The sequence below is a fragment of the Dipodomys merriami genome, unplaced genomic scaffold (assembly GCF_024711535.1).
Source record: "Dipodomys merriami isolate MVZ:Mamm:240054 unplaced genomic scaffold, mDipMer1.0.p SCAF_84, whole genome shotgun sequence".
NCBI lineage: Eukaryota > Metazoa > Chordata > Mammalia > Rodentia > Heteromyidae > Dipodomys > Dipodomys merriami.
This window is the reverse complement of record NW_027206446.1, coordinates 4,462,331-4,484,667: the sequence shown is the minus strand read 5'-3', so window position 1 is coordinate 4,484,667 and position 22,337 is coordinate 4,462,331. Positions and strand designations below refer to the sequence as shown.

Below are 22,337 nucleotides of genomic sequence, written 5' to 3'. Positions count from 1 at the left end.
CTGAAGAAACTGAGTAGGAAGCACTGGCCCAGGGTGGGCGGGATGACAGAGAGCCTGTCATCAGTGATATAACAGTGCTCCAGAGCCAGGGTTTCCAGGGAGCCAGCTACTTGCTCCAGCAGGGCTCACAGGGGTTCAGGACTGAAGAAGTCCGTGGAAAATTCCCTCAGATACAGGTGCTAGAGTTGGCTTGTGCAGGGACACTGAGACAGAGATGAAAGGTCAGCTTCCTCCAGTGGACATGAACTCAGAGACATGAACACAAGCCTCAGGCTACTGAGGATGGCTGGCAGATTTCGATCAAAGATGACATCATACACATGAAACCCCTGGAGAGGCTGCAGCTGCCACAGTACATGGCCTGAATTTGTACTAATATCACTAATTCATGGGACTGGAAGTGTAGAAGTTGTCACCAATCTTAAAGAAGTTGAGAAAGTGAAGATTCTTCATCTGGCCAAGGTAAGAAGCAAATTTTTCATGGATCCTGGATGCCAGAATTCAGTCACCACTAGTTCCTGGATGAAGTGAGCCTGACCACAAGCAGAGCCTTCTGGATTTCAGAGTTGGAGTCATACTATCCGCAGCTTCCTTGGGCACAGCTGAACTTGTTCTTGCTTCTCCCTGGCCCACTGGAGCAGGTAGGCTTGGATATCATCTTGGGCACCATCTTTGATGGTCAGGTCCAGGGTGATCACCAAGATGCGCCCTTCAATCATCACTGTACAGCGACTAGCTATTGAGTTGTCAGTCCCTTAGCTTTCTTTCTCCCAATGCTAGTCATTTAAGATATGTGCAACAACTCCACTTTTAGGTTTTTGGTACTTCAGTGGAGATAAAGAGTTTCACAGACTTTTCTGCATGAATGGTGAAATTATAATCCCTCCATCCATCAACTTCACAGTAAAAAAATTAAAAAAGTCTCACAAATTTCCTGCCAGCCTGGTTGTGAACTGCCATCCTATGGTCTCAGCCTGTTGAGTAGTAGAGTTGAAAGCAGGAGTTAAAGAATCCCAGTGTGAACCTCTGTGTGTGTGTGTGTGTGTGTGTGTGTGTGTGTGTGTGCAGAAGGTGAATATTACTTATAGAAGAGAAAATGAAGTGTGACTTGTATTCTAAGGGTGTCTTTGATCAAATCTGAACTGGCTTTGTACTGAGATTTGTCATTCCAAATATTTTGGTGAAGCAGAAAGAGTTTTCTTGCTTTCGTGGGATGTATTTGGCAGTTGGTTTTGAATTTTTTTCTGAACTTTTTCTCCAAAACTTTATCTATGTATGTTTGATGTTGGTCATGGGTTTTGTCCTGTTTATTTTATTATATATTATCTAGCTGTGGTGCTTGAACTCAGGTCCTGGGAGCTGTCCATTAGCTTTCCACGCCAAGCCAGGACTCTACTATTTGAGCCACAGCTCCACTTCTGGCTTTTAATGGAGGTTCACCAGAGTTGAGAGCCTCAAGGACTTTCCTGTCAAGCTGGCATTGAACTATTATCCTCAGAGATCAGACTTGAGGAGCTAGGTAGGATTCTAGGTGAGAATAATACTCTCATAATATGGTCTTATTTCCCTTTCATTTCAAAATAAATTGACTGGCTCATTTATAAATTGGAGACAGTCAGGGATTGCCCTGGGATTTGGGTGTTTGCACACAGTTCTTTAGAAAAACAAGATTGTGTTCCTGTTCTTTCCAGGCTGAATTCACTCTAGATTTCTGATGGTATATGCACAGGACACATGTACCCCGAAAGCCTCATTGACACTGCCTGGCTTCTCTTTCAAATGTATAACAAACTGAATATAAAAGTTCTCCCACCCATGTACCCTAAATCTTCAATTTCTACAGATGTCCCACTGCCCTGAGCCTACAAAGGACCCAAGAAGAGCAGCCAGTCCAACTTACAGCATCCAACAGCATCTATCTCTGCCTCCCTCCCTCCTATCCTCCCTCTTTCTTTCTTTCCCTCTTTCCTTCCTTCATTCCCTCCCTCCTCCTTTTCTGCCTTCCTGCCCTCCTCCCTCCTTCCCTTTCTCCCTCCCTCCTTCCCTTCTCTCCTTTCTAGCTGCATTCTTCATATCCTTTCTTCCCTCCTCTCTTTTTTATTTTGTACTGAACTGTGACTTGAACTCGGGGTCCTGGGCTGTACCTGAAATGCTTTATATCAAGCCAGGCTCTACCACTTGAGTCAACATGCATTACTGAATTAAAAAAACTCACCAATTTTTGGCCCAGTTTGGGTTTGAACTGAGACCACCAGATCATAGATTTCTTGAATACCTAGGATTCTAGGAATTCTGGAATTTTCGTGAGAAGTTGGCTGGCTTCTAACTGAGATCCTCAGATATCAGACTCCTGAATAGAGTAAGAGGCATGAGACACTAGACCTTGGAGTACCTTTTTGTTCTTTTTGTTTTGGATTTCTTTGGTGTGCCTGTGTGGGCACAAAGTGAATATTTCTTATAGAAGAGCAAAGGAACTGTGGTTTACATTTGAAGACACATTTGATACAAAAAATTCTCACCCCCAAATATGTTGGAGAAGTAGAAACTTCTCTTGGATTTCATGGATGTCATTTGGTATTTGATGTTTAATTTTCCCTCAGACCTTTTCCCCAGAAATTGGTCTATGTGTGACTGACCTTGGTCATAGGTGGGTATGTTTGTTTGTGCCAATTCTGGCACGTAGGTGCTGTCCCTAATTTTTGTGCTCAATGTCAGCACTCTACTACTTAAGCCAGAGCTCGATTTCTGGGTTATTTGAAGGTTCGCTAGAGTTGAGAGTCTCAAGGACTTTCCTGCCCATGGTAGCTTTGAACTGTGATCCACAGATCTCAGACTTGCTGAGTAACTAGGAATCTAGCCACAAACAATACTCTCATTCTATGGTGCCACAAAAAGATCTCTTTCTACTCATGCTTTTCCATTCTTTTTATTTGTGATTGATTGATACAGTAAATTATAGATAGTAAGAGATTGTCACATGATAAAAGTTTGCTTACAACCATTAAGAAAAACAAGAGTATATTCCAGTTCTTTCTAGGCTGAATTGACTTCAGATTCCTGATGGTGTGTGCACAGAACACACTCAGAATCCTAGAACTGCAGAGCTATGATTTTTCCACCCACACAGAACTTTGGAAAGTGTGCCCCGTGGGAGAATGCATTTCTGCCCCGGCTTTCATTTCTGAGGTTGAAAAAGCTTGTAGGAGAGAGTGGCGCCTTACTACACAGGCAGAGCAGAAAGGCCAGTAAGGTCCTCTTCTGTGACCACCCAGGTACCATCAAGAGTCAGACTATACAGTTGGCACGTGTTATGGCGATGACAGAAACTGGTACAGATCTGGACCTTCTGATTTGTTCCCACATCTCTCAATGTCTGCACCAAGGCAGCCCCAACCTCAGCAAATCTCCCAGGGTCGAAGTTCTCTAGATACCAATCTTCAGGGTGGTAGCACTCTAGAGGGGCAGGATAGAACCCCCTTCTCAAATGACCCAGCCTGGCCATGTGGCTCAGGAGGTTCTGTAGGGTGGCCATGGAAATACAGTTTCCATAGAAACTGAAGAAGCGGAGCTGGGAGCATTGGCTCAGGGTGGGCAGGATGGCCGAGAGCTGGGCATCAGTGATGTAACACTCCTCCAAGGCCAGGGTCTCCAGAGTGCAGGCTACATGCTCCAGGAAGGCTCTCAGGGGCTCAGCACGTTTCATTGGCAAAGTCCTCAAATGCAAGTGCTTGAGCTGCCTGGTGCAGGCATACTGGGACAAAAACCTCAGGTCGGTTTCCAGCAGTGCACATGAGCTCAGAGACAACATCTTCAGAGGCGGCAGGCTCCTGAGGATGGTGGGAATAGTTGCAATAAACAAAATGTTGTGCACATGAAGCTCTTGGAGATGCTTTAGACGCCCCAGATACCCCCCGATTATCCAGGGATATTGGGAATTTTCGTGGGAGTGAGGGATGTCAGTCCACATGCTGGAGCACGTGAGGATGAGAAGGTTCTTCATATGGCCCAGGTAAAGAGTAAATATTCTCAAGGTTCCTGGAAGCCAAAATTCACTCACCACCAGTTCTTGGATGGAGTCCAGCCTCACCACACCCAGAGCCTTCTGGATTTTAGACACGGAGCCAGACAGAATCCGCAGCTTTCTTGAGCACAGCTGGACTCGTTCTTTCGTCTTCCTGGCCCACTGGAGCAAGTGGGCTTGGAGAGCATTCTGGGTGCCATCTTTGATGGTGAGATCCCTGATGACCATCAAGGGCTGCTCTTCAGTCATCATTGAACCACAGCTCTCTGTTGGCCTGTCAGTCAGGACATCTGTATAAGAGATTTGGGCCATTGAATGGTAACCCTGTATCCAGATGTTTGGGTGATCATTCCGCAGGTCAAGTACTTGCAGTTTCCACCGATTGGGGCGCTCCCTCTTGGCAAGTAGCAGATCAATTCCATCCAGGACAGCCTTGAAGGTTTCCAGGTCTGGTGACTCTACCAGGTCCCCTAGGGGGAGGCAGGGCAAGGGCCAGGCCTGCACCATGGCTTTCAGCATCTCCGTGTAGCCCTGTTTATAGATCTCCATGAAGAGCAAAGGGAACAGCACCGCCGGCAGATCCTCCAAGGCAGAGATGGACAGGGACTGGTTGCTCAGCAGACTCTGTATGGCCAGATGTTGGAGCGAGGGTGGGGTTCTCATGCTCATCTTGATGGATCAGATGTGGACCAGGTATGAAAGGCTCTCAAAATCCCAGCAGGGCCAGGCACTCCAGGATTCTGCTTTTGTTCTTTGATCCCTGGGCATTTTTATAGCCCAACCCCACCCTCACCTTTGCATTTCTACCAATGAGAGGGCAGCTTCTGATGGGATTTCTGAGACACACCCAGTACACCTTGGTTGGGTGTTGCCCTTGAAATTATTTCAAACAGTGAACCAAAAAGTGATAGGATTAAAGTCCTGACCCACACAGGCCAGGATCTCTTTGAAATATAAAACACACTGGAGCAAAAAGAATCACCACCCTTGTACCTTCATCTTTCCAGACATTCCCACAGGCATTCTGCTGCCTTGAGACTGCAAAGAGTCCAAGCAGAGCACACAGCCCAACTTTGTAGCATCTACAACTAATTCAGTAAATTTAGTTTCTGTACTTTTTCTCTTCCTTCCTTCTTTCATTTCTTTCTTTCTTCCTTCCTTCCTCCCCTGCCTTCCTTTCTCCTCTTCCTTTCTTCCTTCCTTCCTGCCTCCCTCCCTCCCTTCCTTCCTTCCGTCCTCCTTTCTTTTTTGGTGCTGGTCCTAGAAAGTTACCTATGAATCTGATCACTGTCCCTTAACTTCATAATGTCAGTGATAATATTCTACCAAAGAGCCACAACAGTATCTGACTTTTTCTGAGGGGTTTATTGGAGATAAGGATCTTGATATTAGAATAGAAATGGCTGTTTACCAGGGAACCAAATACATGTTTTGAGATATGACAAGGCGCAGGCCCTAAGAAGGTGGATAACATGGCAGGAATTACCAAATTCTTCTCACTCCTAATTATCAATATTCATGGACTTCACCTTGCTCACAAAAAACAAACATATCCTGAAAGTAAAAGGCTGGGATAAAATCTTCCAAGGAAATGGCCCCCATAAACAGGCAAAGTTGCAATTCTAATATCAGATAAAATAGATTTCAAATTAAAATTAGCAAGAACAGGTAAAGAAGGTCACTACATACAATTTAAGGGATCTCCCCTTCAGGAGGATTTTACAATTCTAAATACATATTCACCAAACAACAGAGCACCCCAATTTATCCAAGAAACACTACTTTCCTTCAAATCTCACATAGATCCAAAGACATTAATTGTTGGGGACCTAAACACAGCACTATCCCCCCTGGATAGATCAACCAAGCAAAAACTCAACAGAAAAACCTTGGATCTAAACATCTGCATAGATCAACTAGAATTAACAAATATTTACCTAATATTTCACCCAGCAGCATCAGATTATCTTCTTCTCAGTAGCACATGGAACATTCTCCAAAATAGACCACAATCTAGGCCACAAAGCAAATCTGTCCAAATTCAGAAACATTGAAGTTATGCCCTGCATTCTCTTAGACCACAAGGGAATAAAATTATAAAACACCAAAAGCCATCAAAGAAAGTCCTGTAACACATGGAGAATGAACAAGACAGGAGTGGGTCATGGAAGAGATTAGAAAGGAAATTCAAATGTTCATGATATTCAACAAAAAGAAATACATAAATCACCAGCTCCTCTGGAACAAAGTAAAGGCAGTACTCAGAGGCACGTTTATAGCCCTGAGTTCATACATCAACAAATTGGAGAGATCTGAAACCAACAATTTAATGAGACATCTGAACCTCCTTGAAAAAGAGCAGCAAGATAAACCCCAATCCGGTAGACAGAAAGAAATAATTAAAATTAAATCAGAATTAAATGAATTAGAATCCAAACAAAACATAGCAAGAATAAAACAAAGAGTTGGTTCTTTGAAAAAATTAACAAAATTGACAGATCCTTAGCAAATCTTAGAGAGAGAGAGAGAGAGAGAGAGAGAGAGAGAGAGAGAGAGAGAGAGAGAGAGAGAGAGAGAACACCCAAATAAACAAACCCAGAGATGAGAATGGAAACATCACTACAGAAGCAACCAAGATCTAGAACATTATAAGGGAATACTTCTCAAATCTTTATGCTAAGAAGTTTGAGAATCTGGAAGAAATGGATGATTTTCTAGCAAATATCTACATGCTGAAACTAAACCAAGATGAGTTAAACCAACTTAACAGACCCATATCAAACATCAAAATAGAAACAGCAATAAGAGACCTCCCACCCAAGAAAAGCCCAGGATGAATGGATTTACAGATGAACTGCAAGACCTTCAAAGCAGAATTTACACCAATACTCCTCCAACTCTTCAATGAAATTGAAAGTGAAAGTTCACTACCAAACTCTTTTTATGAAGCCATTGTAACCCTCATCCCCAAACCAGGCAGGAACTCATCAAAGAGCACTATAGAGTCTTTTCTTTGAAGAACATCGATGCAAAACTTCTCAACAAAATTTCGGTCACTTGACTTCAACAACTCATCAAAAAATCATACACCACGATCAAACAGGATTCATTTTAGGGATGCAAAGTTTGTTTAATATATGCCAATTAATCACACCAACAAGAGCAAGGATAAGAACCACATGATTATCTCAATAGATGCTTCTGCATTTGACAAGATCCAACACCCCTTTATGATGAAGGCTCTGGAAAAACGAATCCATGGAACATGCCTCAATACAATGAAAGCTGTATATGACAAACCTACAGCGTTATACTTAATGGTGAAAAGCTAAAGCCATTTCCTCTAAACTCAGGAATGAGACAAAGATGTCCACTCTCTCCGCTTTTCTTCAGTTTAGTATTAGAATGCCTAGCTACAGCAATAAGACAGCATGCATAAAGGGGATTAAAACAGGAAAAGAGGAAGTAAAACTTTCCTCTTTGCAAATGACATGATCTTGTCTTTAAAGAATCCCATAACATGAGGCTGGGAAGGTGGCTCAGTGGTAGAGCACTTGCCTTGCATGCCTGAGGCCCTGGGTTCGATTCCTCAGCACCACATAAGCAAAAAGAAAAAAGCCGGAAGTGGGGCTGTGGCTCAAGTGGCAGAGCGCTAGCCTTGAGCTGAAGAGCTGAGGGACAGTGCCCAGGCCCAGAGTTCAGGCCCCACAACCAGACCCCCCCCCAAAAAAAGAATCCCATAACTACACTCCCAAATTACTGAAGCTGACTTGAAACTTTGGAAAAATAGCAGGATATAAAATTAACCCTCAAAAACCAATGGCTTTCTTCAGAAAATGGTGCTGGCAAAATTGGTTAATTGCCTGTGGGAAAAAAAAAAAACTAAAGCTAGCTACTTATATATAATCTTTTTTTGGGATGGTGGAGGTCCGGTCATGGGGCCTGAACTCTTGGCCTGGGTGCTGTCCCTCAGCTCTTCAGCTCAAGGCTTGCACTCTACCACTTGAGCCACAGCGCCAATTCCGGCTTTTTTCTTTTTTGCTTATGTGGTGCTGAGGAATCGAACCCAGGGCCTCAGGCATGCAAGGGAAGCGCTCTACCACTGAGCCACCTTCCCAGCCCCACTTAAATATAATCTTGCACCAGAATCAACTCCAAATGGATCAAAGACCTTGGAGTCAAAGCAGACACCCTGAAAACATTACAGGACAGAATAGGAGAAACCCTAGGTCTCCTTGGCACAGGCCAAAATTTTCTTAATACAGACCCACAAACACAACAAATGAAAGAACGGTTGGATAAATGGGATTGCATGAAGCTGCAGAGCTTCTGCATGGCAAAGGACATAGCTAGCAAGATCGATAGAAAACCCACAGATTGGGAGAAGTTTTTCTCTAGCCATACAACAGAAAAGGGTCTCAGATCTAAAATATACTTGGAACTCAATTAAATCCCCCAACAACAAATCCTCAAAGAAACAACTGCCCAATAAATAAGTGGGCTAAAGGCTTACAGAGAAACTTCTCTGAAGAGGAAATAAGAATGGCCAATAGACATGTGAATAAATGATCAACCTCCCTAGCCATAAAAGAAATGCAAATCAAAACAACATTAAGATACCACCTCACCCCAGTTAGAATGGCTATAGTCAAGAACCCTAATAACAACAGATGCTGGAGGGGATGTGGACAGAAGGGAACCCTACTGCATTGTTGGTGGGAATGTAAACGTGTTCAACCACTTTGGAAAGCAGTATGGAGGTTCCTCAAAAGACTCTACATAGAGCTCCCCTATGACCCAGCAATCCCACTTTTGGGCATTTATCCAAAAGATCACAAACAAGACCATACTAAAGCTACCAGCACAACTATGTTTATTGTAGCATTATTTACCATAGCTAAGATATGGAACCAACACAGATACCCCTCAGTAGATGAATGGATTTTTTTTTGGGTCCGGTCATGGGGCCTGAACTCTGGGCCTGGGCACTGTCCTTCAGCCCTTCAGCTCAAGGCTATTGCTCTACCACTTGAGCCACAGTGCCACTTCCGGTTTTTTTCTTTTTGGCTTATGTGGTACTGAGGAGTCGAACTCATGGCCTCAGGCATGCAAGGCAAGCGCTCTACCACTAAGCCACCTCCCCAGCCCAGATGAATGGATTTTTTAAAATGTGGTATATATGTACAATGGAATTCTATGCCTCCATCAGAAAGAATGACATCGCCCATTTGTTAGGGAATGGAAAGATTTAGAAAAGGTTATATTAAGTGAAGTAAGCCAGGCCAAAAGAAACATAGGTCCCATGGTTTCCCTTATTTGCAATAAGTAGTATATGTCTGGGACAAGCAGAAAAGGTCAAAAGCTATGTACATATGACCAGATAAGATGATGTTAAGCAAAATGAAACAAGTGATTTTTTTCTTTCTATTGTTTCTAATGTATTTATAAGGTATCATGTGATTTTTTTTATTGCTTTGTATGTTCCTCCCCCACGGTATAGCCCATTTTCACTGTATTTGATGTCAGTGTAATTTGGGGAGAGGAAGGGAACAAACAAAATATTTAAATAGAGATACAGGTTGACCCATTGTATCAATGTACAAGACACTGTTGGACAACGAACGTTACAATTTAGGTGCGGGGGGGGTAGTTGTGGAGGTGGGAGGGAAGGGAGGTAGGGAAAACACAAAGGAGGAGCCAACAGTGCTTGATAAGAAATGTACTCATTACCTTACTCATGTAACTGTAACACCTCTGTACAGTATTTCCACAATAAAAACATTTAAAAAATCAATGGCTTTTCTGTATGCCAACAATGAGAAGAGTGTGGCTGAAATCAGGAAAGCAACTCCTTTTGTAATAGCCCCCCCAAATTAAAATACCTAGGATTTAACTAAAGAAGTGAAGGACCTCTGTGATGAAAACTTTAAAAACCTGAAAAAGGAAATCAAAACAGAACTAAGGAAGTGGAAAAACCTCCCAGCCTCCTGGATTGGGAGGATCAAGATCGTGAAAATGGCAATACTGCCAAAGACTATATACAAAGTCAAAGCAATACCTATCAATATTCCAACCTCATTCTTCAAAGAAATAGAAGAAGCAACCCAAAAATTCATATGGAACAATAAAAGACTCTGAATAGCAAAAACTGGCCCTAGCAGAAAGAACAGTGCTGGAGGAATTTCAATACCAAATTTCAAACTCTATTTATAAAGCCATAGTACTGGCACTGGCACAAGAACAGACCTCAGGACCAATGGAATGGAACCTAGAAATGAACCTACAGACGTATAGCCATCTATTCTTCTATAAGGAAGCTAAAAATATAGATTGGAAGAAAGACAGCCTTTTCAGGAAATGGTGCTGGCAAAATTGGTTAATTGCCTGTAGAGAACTAAAGCTAGGTCCTTCTATATCACCCTACACCAGAATAAACTCCAAATGGATCAAAGACCTCAGAGTCGAAGCAGATACCCTGAAAACATGAAGGAATAGGAGAAACTCTAGGGATCCTTGGCAGAGACCTCAGATCTCAGCCTCCAGAGTAGCTGGGGTTACAAGTGTGAGCCATGGGTGGCCATTTGGAAATGTTTTAGGTATAAAATTGAACTGCTGCTTTGTCTGAAAGGTTAAAGTGTGAGGCAGTGACCACTTGTTGCTTGTTTCTGTCTACCAAAGCAACACATGGTGGTAATCAAAACACCTGGTTGATTGTGTGCCTATATAAGACCTGCAAATCCATAGCTAGGGCTCTCCTCCTAGGCTCCACTGTGTCGGAGTGTAGGACGAGGCCCGAGCTGCAGCCCATTTAAATAAAACAGCTGTAGAGTCTGACTCTCGGTGGTCTTCTTGCGGGGGGGGGGGGGGTCCTGCGACCTTGGCATAACATATTAGTGGGGGCTCATCCGGGATACCCCTCAAAGACCCCCAAGACCTCAGACTCCAAAGGTAAAACAGCGCTGTCTTTGTTAATTTGTCTTGTGCTGTCATTTGTCTGTTTTACTTTTGTTTTCCCTTGTGAGGATGGCTGCTCTGATTCATAAAGGGTTATCGAAGCAGACATGCTTGCACGACAACCCTGGAGGAACTGGGAGACATCCCAGATCCTCGTGTGGGGCGGGGGTCCTTGGAACCCCACCGTGTGGAGTGGGGTGGGGTCCTTGGAACCCCGCCCTGTGGTCGGGGGGGTCCTTGGAACCGCGCCCGTGTGAATTGTGGGGCGGGGGTCGGTTTGATGTTGGGCCGGAACTGACCAAGAGGGCCTCCTACCCGAGGCCCAACTCCACTGTGGGTCTGCTCCTTCTGCTGTGGGGCGTGGATGTCCCATTACAGGAGTCAGCGGACCAATTCAGAAGATCTCCACTTCATAAGCTTTTTTTTTTTTTGTAACTGTCAGGCCTGCGTGTGTCTTGTTTGTACTGTTTATTGTTTTTTGGACTGTACGACTGATGGGACTGGAAACCATCGGCACCACTCCATCTAGTCCCCTGGACTTCCAAAAAGAAACTAAGAAAGAGGAAAAGAAATTGTACCCCCCGGTTTTTCAGGGAGATAACCTGGAAGAAGAAATGTTTCCTCCCCCATATTCCCCTTCCCAGGTTCCTTTTGCAGAACCTGAGAATGATCAAGAGGAGGAGGGAGCTATAGAACCCTCGGCACCTGCCTTTAAAGTTTCTGAGGGGCCAGTCACTCGACGACGCCGTGGGATCAGCACCACTTCTAGTACAGCTGTTTTTCCATTACACACTGCAGGTCCTGTGGATGGGGATGGTCAACAGCAGCTCCAATATTGGCCATTTTCTACCAGTGATCTATACAATGGGCGCACCCAAAATGCCCCCTTTTCTGAGAAACCCCAGGATTTAATTTGTTTGCTTGAAACTATTCTCTTTACTCATCAGCCCACTTGGGATGATTGCAGTCAGCTTTTACAGGTTCTTTTTACCACCCAAGAGAGAGACTGTATCCAAGAGGTGGCCCGGAAACATATCCCTGGCCCCACAGGCGTGCCCATCACGGATCCTGCCCTGATTGCTGCCTATTTTCCTGAGATCCGACCAACATGGGACTACAATACAGTTGAAGGTAGGGAGCGACTCCTCATCTACTGCCAGGCTCTGTTGACAGGTCTCAAGGTGGCGACTCGCCAACCTACTAATAAGGACAAAGTTTATGATTTTAGACAGGGAGGAAGTGAAAGTCCGGCAGCATATCTTGAGCAGCTCATGGAAGCTTTTAGTTAATATACCCCGTATGACCTTGAGACCCAGGAGTCGGCTCAGATGATTGTTTGCCTATATAAATCAAGCTGCACCAGACATAAAGAGAAAGTTGCAGGCTGTAAACAAACTTGGTGAAAACTCTATTAGGGATCTAGTAGCCTCGGCGGAAAAGGTTTACAATAAGAGAGAGACAGAGGAGCAAAGACAGGAAAGGAAGGACCAAGAACATGAAATTGAGCTTGAAAAGAGAGACCGGGCCAAGGAAAAGAGGCCAGACTTGTTGGACTATCCACTATCTCATGCTGAGCATACCTGGTTCACAGACAGCAGCAGTTTCATTCGAGATGGAAAAAGGTACACGGGCACAGCAGTCACCATGGACACTGAGATAGTGTGGGCACTCCCCTAGGGAATGTCAGCACAAAGTGCAGAACTAGTGGCACTAACAAAAGCCCTACAGATGGGAAAAGGGAAGAGACTAAACATTTACACAGACGGTCGGTATGCTTTTGTCACTGTGCATGTCCATGGAGCCATTTACCAAGAGAGAGGGCTGCTGACAGCTGAGGGAAAGACTATTAAAAACAAACAAGAAATTTTAAGCCTCATCTGGGCCATATGGGAACCAGGAAATATTGCCATTATGCACTGCCCTGGCCATCAAAAGGGAACTGATTCTATAACCAAAGGAAATAACTTGGCCGATCAGGCAGCTTAGGAGGCAGCTCTCCAACCCAGAGTGGAAGTACTGACTCTAGTAGACCCAGGGCCACAAGCTTTGCCTCCTGAGCCTCAGTTTCAAGACTGGTGGAAAACTGGTGAGGGGAAACTTATCTTGCCACAAAGATTGGGCAAGCGGATTCTTAAGAGAATCCATCGGGTCTCTCACATGGGAACCCGAAGAATGCAGGACTTGCTCCAACACTCAGAAGTAAAAATTAGGCAAGGAAATCAACTCATTGAGGACATTGTTAAAAACTGTAAAGCCTGTCAGCTCACCAATGCCCCCAATCAACCGGTTACAAAAGGAGCTCGCCTCCGTGGAGATAGGCCAGGTGTGTAATGGGAAGTAGACTACACAGAAATCAAAACTGGAAAATTTGGATATAAATATTTGCTAGTTTTTGTAGACACTTTTCCAGGATGGGCTGAAGCCTACCCAACAAAGCACGAGACCGCAAATGTAGTGTCTAAGAAGATCCTGGAAGAAATCTTACCCAGGTATGGCTTCCCATCCACCAATGGGTTGGACAATGGACTGGCCTTTGTCTCAAAAGTAAATCAGGGAATAGCCGATGCACTAGGGATAGATTGGAAATAGCACTGTGCTTATAGACCCCCAGAGTTCAGGGCAGGTAGAAAGAATGAATTGGACTCTAAAGGAGACCTTACCTAAATTGGCCTTGGAGACTGGCGCAGACTGGGTATCACTCCTTCCTTTTGCATTGTTTAGAATAAGCAATTCACCTTATCAGCTTGGCTTTACTCCTTTTGAAATAATGTATGGACAGCCTCCACCCATTATCCCTAGCCTTCAGACTGAATTGCTTGCTGATTTGGATGATACTGAATTTCTGTGTAAGCTTGACTATTTACAGCTGGGGCATAAGAGTATGTAGTCCCAGCTTAGAGCATTATAAGATTCTGCTTCTATACCTACCCCCATTTGTTTAAACCAGGGGACTGGGTGTTTGTTCGAAGGCACAACTTGAAATCTCTGGAACCACGGTGGAAAGGACCTTACATGGTGCTACTGGCTCACCTACTGACCTTAAGGTGGATGGCATTGCTGCTTGGATCCACTGCTCCCATGCTAGACCGGCTGACCCCTTTGCCCTGGATGACCATGGGGAAACATGGGAAGTCTCCAAGCATCCTACCCAACCACTCCGCATACGCCTCAAGAAAAGAAAAATGGACTGATTGTTATTGGTATACTTGTTCAAGATCAAGAGCTGTTGGAGTTTAGTTTTGGGCTGGAGCCACAAGATTGTGGCTCAGGACCATAAGTCAAGGGGGGGGGATGAAAGGTTAAAGTTTGAGGCAGTGACCACTTGTTACTTGTTTCTGTCTAGCAAAGCAATATGTGGTGGCAATCAAAACACCTGGTTGATTGTGTGCCTTTATTTATAAGACCTGCAAATCCTTAGCTCGGGGATCTCCTCCTAGGCTCCGCTGTGTCGGAATGTAGGAAGAGGCCTGAGCTGCAGCCCATTTAAATAAAACAGCTGTAGAGTCTGACTCTCGGTGGTCTTCTTGTGGTGGGGGTCCTGAGACTTTGGCATAACATTTCTTGTGAATTTAATGAATTTTTTGGTCCCTCCCCCCACCCCACCCCACCTCCTGGAATTACAGGAAGATGAAAAAAAATTACTTAAGCATTAGTCAAATGTGTTTATTCTGCATTTATAACGGAAAAGGAAATTTGCCTTCATAACTTTCAGTTATGTTTCAGTTCACCTTGAAGCATTCCCAATAATTAATCTCAGTATTGTACTAGACATTTTTTTTTGTGGCAGTATTGGGGCTGGATCTCAGGACCTTGGAGATGACAGGTTTTTCACTCAATATTGGTCCTCTACTGCATTAGCCACAGCTCCACTTCTAACATTTTGATGATTCACTGAGGATAAGACTCTCATGGACTTTCTTGTTCCTGCTGACTTTGAACTGTGATCGTTAGATCTCAGTCCCCTGAGAATCTCGGATTACAGCAGTCAGCCACCTGGACAAGCATCAGCATATATTAGTAGATACACACCCTCTCAAAGAATTCTTGCCTGGGGATTATTTTAGCAGCCTATTTCCTACAAGTCTTTTACAATCTTCACCTGTACCTGTCTTAAAACCCATTCTTCACAACTTACGCAGAGATAAACTTTTGGCTGAGCACTCACAGAATTCATTTGCTTTCTGGCTAAAGCCATCTCATTCCAGTTCTGTCGTCAGCTTAAGGAGCTATGCACCAAATGCTAAATTGGAAGCAATTACACACACTCTCTTTCTGTCTCTGTCTCTGTGTGTGTGTGTGTGTGTGTGTGTGAGAGAGAGAGAGAGAGAGAGACAGAGAGAGAGAGAGAGAGAGAGTGTGCCAGTACTGGGGCTTGAATTCCAGGTCTGATTGCTGTCCCTTATTTACATTTCTCATTAAGGCTGGTTCTCTACCACTTGAGCCACAGCTCTGCTTCCCTCTGTGTGCTGGCTAGTTGGAGTTAATAGCCGAATGGATTTGTGTGCCCCAGTTGGCTTTGAATCTCATCCTCACATGTCGGGCTCCTGAGTAGCTGAGCTTACCTGAGTGAACCAACAGCACCTGGCTAGCTGAACGCTTTCTCTGCGAGTCTCCAGTGATTTGCCTTAGCAAAACGTGGCCACCAAATTTCTTCCCCTCGACTCTGATGAAAAAGTAATTCTAGCCATATAGTGCCATTTGTCTATAAGACACTATGTCACAGTCCCATGGATTAGCAGAAAGTGTTTCTGCCATCCCTGAGCCTCTGGCGGTTTGGCTCCTCCACCCGCCACATCCCTGTGAGTAGATTGCCCCCACTTGCACTGAGCGCAGGAGCTGTGTTCAAGTTGCTTGTCTTTTTAGCTGCTGCTTCTCCACCATTGAGAACCAGCTACCAATTGTTCCTGAAGCTCAGCCACTGTTTAAACAATAGGCACCGATCATTTCCTCATCTCAAGTCTTCTTTTCAGAGAGGAGGAAAGACCCCATGAGAGAATCCAGCCCTAATGCCCCCCTGCATTCAGCATGGGGCAGGTGATGGTTCACGTGTGGGGGCGGGTTTTTGGAATCCAGTAAGTCCAGCCTCTGTTCTTGTTTTGTTCTGTCATCTGGGGAGGAAAAGCCACAGGAGCCTCAGGGCCTGGGTGCTGTGACTGAGCTTTTGTGCTGTGGACTAGTGCTCTACCACCTGAGCCAATGCTCCACTTGTGTTTTTTTTTTTTATTAATTGAAGATAAATGTCTCACACACTTTCTTTCCCAGGCTGGCTTTGAATTGTGATCCTCAGGTTCACTGATTCTTCAGAGCATGGGTATCCAGTAGTTTCTTTACTGAAATTTAGAAACATCATTGACTCCATCAATATCCCCTGAATCTCCAGAGACCATAAGGCAAGGTGGAGGTGACCCCACCTCCTTGGCAAAGCTCCTCCCCCACACTCCTCACCTTTGGCCCTGTCCCTGAATCACAGGCTCTTCCCCAGTGCGCTCCACCTGAAGAAACTCCCCCTCTGCTCAAGCCCCTGCCCCAACCCTCACCTATCCCTGAAGCTGGGCCAATGGCCTGACAGCTGCATCACCAGGTTCCTGGTGGCCTCCAGCTTCTCCTGAAGGTTCTGAATCTCATTTTTCTCACTGTTACCTTCATTGCTGTCAAGGATCATGCCTCATATCTAAGGAAACCTGTGTAAACTTTTTTCCTAACAGCAAAAAACGTGCAGAAATGTCAGAGGCAAAGTGAAGAGATGTTGCTGCTGGAGCCCAGGGATTAACTCAATGCCCCCTGACTTTGTGTCTGTGCTCTGCGATCTGAGATTTTTCTCTGGTGCATCCACTTTGCCATCACATATTTCCAGAAGGCCCGAGAAGATTCTCAGAGAAGCATCTTTTTTTTAAATTTAATTTAATTTTATTTGTGAACATACTGTACAGAGGAGTTACAATTACATGGGCAGGATAATGCGTACATTTCTTACCAAGCATTGCAGCCTCCTCCTTTGTTTACCCTTCACATCCCTTCCCAGCCTCCCCCCTCCCCCCTCAGAGAAGCATCTTATGGAACACAAACAGCCCCTCACTTGTGCAATGCCTTCTTCTGCACATCTCAAAACAGCCCAAACTCGGGAGCTCACCTCGCTCCTATTCATTCTTCAGACCTTTATCACCTCTGAACCCAAAGTCTCCCTATTGAACATGAAGCCCATGTCTGCACCCCTGAGGATGCTGAAGACGTCTTCAGGCACTGTCTGTCCCTGGCTGCCCTGGAATCCAGCTCCTTTCTCTGCCCTTCACCAGCTCTCTTTATTTGGCATATGGGGATGAATGGCCAGAAATAATGTAAGACTCTCCAGGACTGGGCCTGGGGTCTAGAAACCTGCTTACAGAAACTCAGGGATAAAAACGGAGACCTACAATGAATAATCCTGAAATTACACAATGCATTATTGCATCTATCTATCTATCTATCTATCTATCTATCTATCTATCTATCTATCTATCTATCTATCTATCTATCTATCTATCTATCTATCTATCTATATGTCTATCTGTCTATCTATCTATCTATCTATCTATCTGTCTGTCTGTCTGTCTGTCTGTCTGTCTGTCTGTCTGTCTGTCTGTCTGTCTGTCTGTCTATCTATCTATCTATCTATGTATCTATCTATCTATCTATCTATCTATTACCTATCTATAGACCTATTGATCATGCAAGTAGAGGAGTTTGAACTCAGTCTCACACTCATGCTCATTTTTTTTTTGCTCACATAGGTGCTCTACCACTTGATCTACACATTCAATTCCAAATTTTGCTGGTTCACTGGAGTTAAAAGTGTATGGGATCCTAAGCTCCCAGCCACCCAAGTAGCCAGGACTATAGGCATGAGCCTTGTGTGCTAATATTACAACATCTAAGCCACACACTAAGGCAGCCTCTGTCCAGAGGAGGGGCAGAGCAGGGCCAAGCGAATCAAATGGGGTTTTGACACTGGTCCCCAGAAGTTGGGGAAAGATTTCAAATGTTCACACAAATGTGCTGTGGGTCTCTCAGGTCCTTGATGAAAGATCTAGGAGAGAGAATGTTGCTGAAGCATGAGGTAGGATCAGTGGGGTGGGCTGCAGAAATGAGGTCCAAGTATTTAGGGGTACAGCAGAGGTATGCACTGCTTCTCTTTCCCCTGGTATGAGAGAAAAGGCTTCTAGAATAGGAAGCTGGTCAAGGAAATGTTTCAACTTGAGCTGCCACAGGCTCTCCTCCAATGTCCACCCCAGGTTTGCTGGCAGCTCCAGCCTCCTGCTGTACTCAGGGAAGAGGACCGGCCCTGGGTTGCTCTCTATGCTTCCTACAGAAACAGCTGTTATGGAGAAATGATTTGCCCACACAGCAATCACTTGTACATCTGTTTTCCTAGGCAGATTGTGTGTGTAGTATGGTGTGTGTGTGTGTGTGTGTGTGTGTTTGTGTGTGTGTGTGTGTGTGTGTCTGTCTGTCTGTCTGTCTGTCTGGATGTCTGGGTGTGCTTGTATTGGGGCTGAACTCAGGGCCTAGTCACTGGACCTGAGCTTTGTTGCTCAAGCTTAATTCTTCTAGTTTAGCCACAGCTCCACTTCTGGAATTATGTTGGTACATTGGAGATAAAAATCTCAGGATTTAAAGCCCAAGGTGGCTTCTACCTCTGATCCTCAGATCTCAGCCTCAAGAATAGCTAGAATCTGAGTCATCATATTTTTTTGCAATCATTATTATAAAGTTGATGGACAGAGATTTGACAATGAAATAAATCAGCTCATGAGAACATTTCTTTTTTAGACAATGACCACTCTTGGACTCTTGGCATTGATTCTCATTTGATCTGTCAATCACCCCTCATCCAACATGAGACATGCCATCAGTCAATGAAGATATGCCATCCTAGCAATGAGGAGAAGAGACCTCCTAGACCCACCAAGACAGAGCTAGTCCTGGTGACGAGGGTCTACCAGAGGCCCTTGGCAAAAACATCCTAAATAGAGTCACTCTGTGCTTGCCCTTTCAAAATTCACGAGTCAGGAGGTTAAAAGAAAATAGATCATAAGTATGCCTATTTAATACTCATCCCTATCTTGTAAGTGGACAGGAACTTACATTCTTGATCATGATACCTGCTATTTCTATTTACGGTGTTTTTCCATCCATACTCTGTAGTTTAAATGTCTGTAATCCAGGCATTTTTGCCCATTTACAGGAATGATGCAGGACTCCCACCAGGCCCTTAACCACTCCAATCCCCCTAGCTTCTAAATTTTTATTCTTAACTAGTCTATTGTGCTGTCCTATGTGCTGTTGCCAGACCTTAATCAGTCAGATGTATTCAGGGACATGATCCACCAGCTCCAGGATCATCTGGCTTACAAGAGAGACAAGTACCCATGACATCCAACATCTTTCCTTTCCACTGTGAATTAATGGCTGCCCTTTTATCTGTCTTTGTGTGCCTTCTGATAATGTTTTGTCTTATTGTTCAGTTGCTACCTTATAAGATGTCTTTCAGATTTCAGCCAAGGATATATACATGCATTCACCACCTCGGAATGGTTACTGTTACTTTCTCCTGGACCAGATGAAATCCTGCCTTCTACCCCTAACGTCCACTCTGCTTGACAAAAGGAAGTAGCTATAGATAGTCAACGCCCCTTTGTAACTATCAAAATGTTGGAATGTTAAGTCTGCTCAGGGAGAATGGACCCTTCTCTTTTCTCTTCTCCAGGGGATACCATAAGAAGATGCCCAAATGTTTGTTCTCCCCGAAGAACAGCACATGGATCTGCTGAGAAGCCCCTGGCCCAACACCTTAAACCCACGTAAATGGGAACATAGGGAGGCCCCCCATGTCACTAGGTCACTTGCAGCAAACCCTCCTTCCCTCCCTAAGTTGGCTTCCTGCACAACCACATATCTTGCAAGCTGCCAGAGGGGCTCTCCCAAATGAACTCTTTCTACCTGAACCACGAGGCAGTCTCCTCTCAGAAACCTGTACACTTTGGTGCTGAGAAATGATAACCTTCTTATTCTTTATTCTTTTGGAAATGACTTTATTGATTCATTGATACAGTAAATTGTGGACAGTCAGGGACTGCCCCAGGCCTGGGAGGATTTCCTCACAATCATTTAGCCAAACAAGATCATGGTCAAGTTCCTTCCAGGCTGAATTCACTCCAGATTCCTGAGGATGTGTACCCATGTAGACCAAAAGTGCTCAGCATCTCCGGGAGTAACATAGCTACGATTGAAAAGAAAAGCTCAGAAACAGGTCTCTCTCTTCCACCCACACTGACTTATTGGGGTCTATGCCCCCCTGGAGAGTGCTTTTACACCAAAGCCTTCATTTCTTTTTTATTTTTATTTTGCCAGTCTTGGGAGTTGGTCTGAGGACAAGGGCACTATCCATGAGCTACTTCTGCTCAAGGCTAGTACTCTGCAACTTGAAAAACAGCATCACTTCTTGCTTTTTCTGAGTGGGACTGAGGAAATGAACTCAAGGCTTCATGCATACTAGGCAAGCACTCTACCACTAAGACCCAATTCCAGACTCCAACTTTCATTTCTGAGTGCTCAGAAGAGAGCCCAGGAGGGACGCACCTGACTACAGAGGCAGAGCAGAAAGGCCAGGAAGACGCTCCATGGTGACCACCCAGTTGCCTTCAGGCCCCAGGGTATAGAATTGGCATGTTTTGTGACGATGAGAGAAATTGGTACAGATCTGGAACTTCTGAGTAGTCCCCATGTCTCTCAATGCCTGTGCCAACTTAGCCTGAACCTGGGCAAATCTCTGAGAGTCAAAGTTCCCAACCCTACAGCCTTGAGGGGGGTAGCGCTCCAGAGGGGCAGGGTAGAGCCCTCGTCTCAAATGAGGGAGCCTGGCCGTGTGGCTCAGAAGGCTCTGCACGGCAGACATGGAGATGTGGTTTCCATAGAAACTGAAGACTCGGAGCTGGGAGCACTGGATCAGGGCAGGCAGCATGCCCAAGAGCTGGGGATCCGTGATGGCACAGTCCTCCAGGGCCAGGGTCTCCAGGGTGCCGGCCGCCTGCTCCAGTAGGGCTCTCAGGGGCTCAGGACTGAAGTTGTCCAGGGGCAAACTCCTCAGACGCAGGTGCTTGAGCTGCCTGGAGCAGGGACACTGGGACAGGAACCACAAGTCAGCCTCCTTCAGTGGACACGAACTCAGAGACAAGGTCTTCAAAAGGGTGAAGTTCCTGAGGATGGTGGGCAGCTGTCCATAAAGGAAGAAGACTTTGTGCACATACAGCTCCTGCAGATGCTGCAGCTGTCCCAGATGTACAGCGTATTTGCAGGAATATGAGAAATTCTTGTGTCTGGAAGTGTTGAAGTTGGCACTCATCCTGGAGAATTTGAGGATGCGAAGGTTCTTCATCTGGCTCAGGTAAGGAGCAAATTTTTTCATGGTTTCTTGATGCCAGAATTTATTTACCTTTAGCTCCTGGATGGAGTCCAGCTGCACTGCAAGGAGAGCCTTCTGGATTATGTAGATGGAATTGGAATGAATCTGCAGCTTCCTCGAGCACAGTTGGACTCTTTCTTGCTTCTCCCTGGCCCACTGGAGCAGGTAGGCTTGGAGAGCATTCTGGGAGCCATCTTTGATGGTCAGGTTCTTGTGTATAATCAAGGGCTGCTCTTCAGTTATCAACAAACTACTGCTCTCTGTTGGCCTGTTAGTCAGGACATCTGGATAAGAGATTCGGGCCATTGAAGGGTAGCCCTGTATCCAGATGTTGGGGTGCTCATTCCGCAGGTCGAGGACTTGCAGTTTCCACCGACTGGGGTGCTCCTTCTTGGCAAGTAGCAGATCAAGCCCATCCAGGACAGTGTTGAAGGTTTCCAGGTCTGGAGACTCTGCCAGGTCCCCCAGGGGGAGGCAGAAGAAGGGCCAGGCCTGCACCAGGGCCTTCAGCATCTCTGTTTGGGCCCTGGCATAGACCTCCTCGAACAGCGAAGGGAACAGCAACACCGGTAGATCCTCCAGGGCAGCGATGGCCAGAGCCTGGTTGCTCAGCAGACTCTGCATGGCCAGATGCTGGAGCGAGGCTGGGGTCCTGCGGCTCATCTTCATGGATGGGATGTGCACCAGATTTGAGCCAGCAGTGCAGGCTCTCTGCTGGACACTGATTGCAGGCCCCAGGATTCTGTTGCTCTCCTCTCGTCTCTGGGCATCTTTATAACTAAAAGCCACACTCGCCCTTACATATCTACCAATCAGAGAGCAGCCTCTGATGGGATTTCTGAGACAGGCCCTTCGCACCCAGTCTGCTGGATTAATTGAAGCATTGGTTCTAAGCAGACTGATAGGATTATAGGTGTGACCGGG

General features: G+C 45.2%; 2 protein-coding genes across 2 annotated transcripts; both read right to left on the bottom strand.

The window, feature by feature from the left end:
• Positions 1–3,220: 3,220 nt before the first annotated feature.
• LOC138820040 (PRAME family member 8-like) lies at positions 3,221–16,637 on the bottom strand. Its single transcript, XM_070011681.1, has 4 exons — positions 16,554–16,637; positions 14,014–14,079; positions 12,556–12,648; positions 3,221–4,690 (listed from the first exon to the last, which is right to left on the bottom strand). Exons 1-4 carry the CDS (start codon positions 16,635–16,637, stop codon positions 3,221–3,223), a joined length of 1,713 nt encoding a protein of 570 aa, XP_069867782.1.
• Positions 16,638–20,594: 3,957 nt separating this feature from the next.
• On the bottom strand, positions 20,595–22,082 carry LOC138820039 (PRAME family member 12-like). The gene has a single exon (XM_070011679.1). It carries the CDS (start codon positions 22,080–22,082, stop codon positions 20,595–20,597), a length of 1,488 nt encoding a protein of 495 aa, XP_069867780.1.
• Between the last annotated feature and the right edge of the window lie 255 nt (positions 22,083–22,337).